Below are 3,704 nucleotides of genomic sequence, written 5' to 3'. Positions count from 1 at the left end.
TGCTGTGGGAAAACGATACTCGGACTTAAACGTTTATATTACTTGATAACGATCTGGTACACTTGCCAGGGACTTAACATACGCATGTCCATTAACTGGGACCAAAGGGGGTAGTTTGAGTCATCAAGAATAACAATGATGGGAAAAGAAGAATTATCTTGCTGAATGATAATATTGGAAGATGGGGCAGAGGTGGTAGACGGTGAGGAGGTGGAAGAAGGATTGGCCATGGCGAAATTGGGAATTTAGGAATTGGAAATAGTACGGAGATGAAGATAGATATTCCTGCAATTAAAAAACACCTGATACCATGTTAAACAACTCACAAGAAATAAAATTTGATACTTTCATTCATCCCTTTTTCCAAAATAACATACAATTATATAAGCATTGTACGTGAAAATAGAAAACAACTTTAAAAATAGAAAAACAACTTTCAACTTATTCTTAACTAAGTACAACAATAATTTAAATCTAAATTATATCTTCATGTGTAATCATAGTCCTAAAGACAAATAATAAGTTAATTACAATGAAGTAAGCATTACCTCAACATTCTTCAATTCAAATTCTGAGGTGAGCCAAATACATATGTATCCAAATGTATCACATGATCCACTGATTCTAGTTAACCTTTTCAATCAAGCACAGAGATTCGATTAGTACTACTTAAAACGTTAATAAATTGGTTTAACAACACTAATAAAAGTACTTACAAATCTCCATCTAAGCATAAAGCATAACTTCCACCACCTGGCAACCAAATCATTCAAACATAAGTAATAGTACCTCTTCACACCTACAAACAACATATGAATTTACAATTGATTAAAACTGTTAGTATTATATTTTTGTTATATATATAGATTTGGTTTATTTTATGAACATGAAAAACATAAATAATAATACGTAATCGATTAAAATGTCAGTATTATGTTTTTGTTATATATTTAAACTTTATTAAATAAAATATATAAAAATAAAAATGAATCATGTTACTTATAATAAGCATTAACAGTAAGTCGAAAAAGCCTTGGTTGACCGTATACAGTTGTAAATACAAAAGTTTGAGAAAACTGATATTTGGAGAAACGAGAATTAAGAGACGGGAGAAAAATTTGGAGAAAATATTTAGTCATTACAGCGGTTTTATAATAAACGCCGGAATATTATTCCAATATGTGCTTGCATACCTCCGATTAGCTCTCTAGTGTTTTGTTGTTTCTCTATGTTTCTCGTGTTATCATTGAGTTTTTTATGCTTATCTCGGCCTTATAGTGAGCATCAAAATGTTTCTGTATATATTTGTGTAAGACTGAGAAACTAATCTTTTTTGCTATAATCTTCTTATCTTCAATTTTAGAGTGGAAGAGGATACCTACAAAAGGCACTGTGACACTCATATCAGTAACTGACGTGATTATATTAATAGTATTCAATAGAGAGTGTGTACTCAAAATTGGTTCAACTTTGCGTACCTTTGAGGTTTAGCCTTTTATTTATAGGTCATCTGTTGGACCCTAAATTGGTGTAGGTCCAATAAAATGAACTTACCTTTAAATTTGTTCTATTACTCATAAACAACTTCCTTATCAGTTATTAATATTTTTAATCAATATTCTTCTATTATTGTTTATTCATCCAAATCATTGGTCCAATAATAATGTACTGAACACTGGCCTAATTGGCTGGATCCAACTTTAATAAAATCTTTTAACTTGATTGATCATCGTTGATATAGCGAATATATCAAACTATCTTAAATAGTTCAGTATATATTATATACCTATAATCGCTAAATTGGACTCTATGTCTAAAGTGACCAATCTTTTATCTACTAGTTAGTGACCAAAATTTCATTTGCTAAATTAGCAACCAAATGAAAAATGGTCACAAATCATTTTGTGACTAATTTTTGTCATCACATAATTTCGGTCACTAATGCTATGCAAACTATATTAGTAACCACTTTACCTTTAGCAACTAAAAACTGTGGTCGCAAATATGTAATGTATTTTAATCAATTAAACCATTGATAGAAATTAAGTCAAAATATAATTCAATCTAATTCGTATTCAATTATTAAATCAAGATTCAAAAATGACTTTTAATTTGTTTTATAAAATAAAAATGCAAATATTAATCACAAAGTGCAAATTCAAAATTAAAGAGAAAAATATGAAGTCTTAAATTATTGATGTAAAACTCAATTTAAATCATTTAATCTTGATTATGTGAAATTTATTTCTTCATTATACTAATCATTAAAAAATAATCATGTTTAAAAATAAAAAATAATTAATCATTATATTTACTAAATTAGAAATTATTTTATAAACAAAAAAATATTGATATCTAAAAAAGTCTTTATTATTAATAAAATATTATAATTGATTTATGAATTGGTATTTAAATTAATTCTAACATTAGTTAACTAAGATTTTAATTATTTATTATTATTTTGGATATAAACAAAGTCTTACATTAAATAAAATAAGTTCATTGGATAAAGATCTTTTACGGTGATACCAAAAGCAAATCCGTGAATATTTGTTTCAAAGCCGACAATATTTATTTCATATCTATTTTAAAAGTGTGAGATCTATGTATGTGTTACAAATGCTTCTAATTTAATTTCTATTTTAAATGTAAAAAGTAATTTAAAATCATAATAAATAACTAGTCCTTACTAATTAGATATCAATTTTAAATTATAATTTATAAATTAATTATAATTTTTTTATTAATACAGTTTTTTAAATGAAAATATATATTTTTATAAATAAATTTATATTATATTTATTACATTACATTTTGGTAGACACGGTAATAAATGGATGAATTGACTGGGTCATCTATTCGTACATGTGCCAGTGAAAGGAAATTATGATGTCATTGCGGGGAAATTTTCAATACCTTCCGTTGCGCTGGACTTTAACCTTATATTAATTGCATAGGAAGTTGAGAGTGAAGGCCAGTGTCGTCGAAAAGAAAACATGGGGTGGTGTTGCTTCGGAGGAAGAAATAAAAGGGATGATAAAGAATCCAAGAGCAGTGGAAGATTAAAAGGTTTGGATAAAACTTTTACAGGTAGCAATGCTCAACAGTGTCATACCTCCAAAGCTAGCTCTGACAGAGTCAGAGGTGTTGGTGATGCTAAAGATGGTAATATGGTTATTTTGACTCCCCCTCCTGCTGCAACAGCAAACACTGCTTCTGTTTATGGAACTGGTGGAGAAGGAGGTGGCTGTGGCTGCTGTGGATGTGGCGGAGGAAGTGGCTGTGGCGGTGGTGGATGTGGTGGTGGTGGATGCGGTGGTGGATGCGGTGGTGGATGCGGTGGGGGTGGCTAATTACTGTGGTTTCATGGTGGTGGAGATATGTGTCTGTTTAGTTTGTATATTTTTCTGTTAGTTATTTGTATTGGTTTGTATTTTATACTTTTGTTTTATTTTAGGTTTAATGTCTCAATAGGTTCCTATTTTCGTCCAAAATTTCAAATAGGTCCCTTTCTTTTTTAACGTCTCAATTAGGTCCCTATTTTTGTTAATTTGATCCAAATAAGTCCTTTCCGTCAATTCCATCAAACGGCGTCAGTTAGTGTGTGATGTGGCCTGATGACACTGACACGTGTTAAAAAAGATGTGTATAATATAGATTTTTTAATTTTTTAAATTAAAAAATTAAATTAATATATTGTGGCA

The 3,704-nt window shown here is 29.3% G+C and overlaps 1 protein-coding gene across 1 annotated transcript; it reads left to right on the top strand.

Moving 5' to 3' along the window:
• Window positions 1-2,996: 2,996 nt before the first annotated feature.
• On the top strand, window positions 2,997-3,353 carry LOC106754524 (chorion class high-cysteine HCA protein 12-like). The gene has a single exon (XM_014636542.1). The coding sequence runs from the start codon at window positions 2,997-2,999 to the stop codon at window positions 3,351-3,353; it is 357 nt and encodes a 118-aa protein (XP_014492028.1).
• Window positions 3,354-3,704: the final 351 nt, after the last annotated feature.

This window comes from Vigna radiata, unplaced genomic scaffold (genome assembly GCF_000741045.1).
Source record: "Vigna radiata var. radiata cultivar VC1973A unplaced genomic scaffold, Vradiata_ver6 scaffold_111, whole genome shotgun sequence".
NCBI lineage: Eukaryota > Viridiplantae > Streptophyta > Magnoliopsida > Fabales > Fabaceae > Vigna > Vigna radiata.
The sequence above is the reverse complement of the archived record's forward strand: the minus strand, read 5'-3'. Positions and strand labels throughout refer to the sequence as shown.

What these genes read in the sequence shown, in the direction of transcription:
- LOC106754524 (XM_014636542.1), top strand. Translation starts at nt 2,997, where the DNA reads ATGGGGTGGTGTTGCTTCGGAGGAAGAAATAAAAGGGATGATAAAGAA.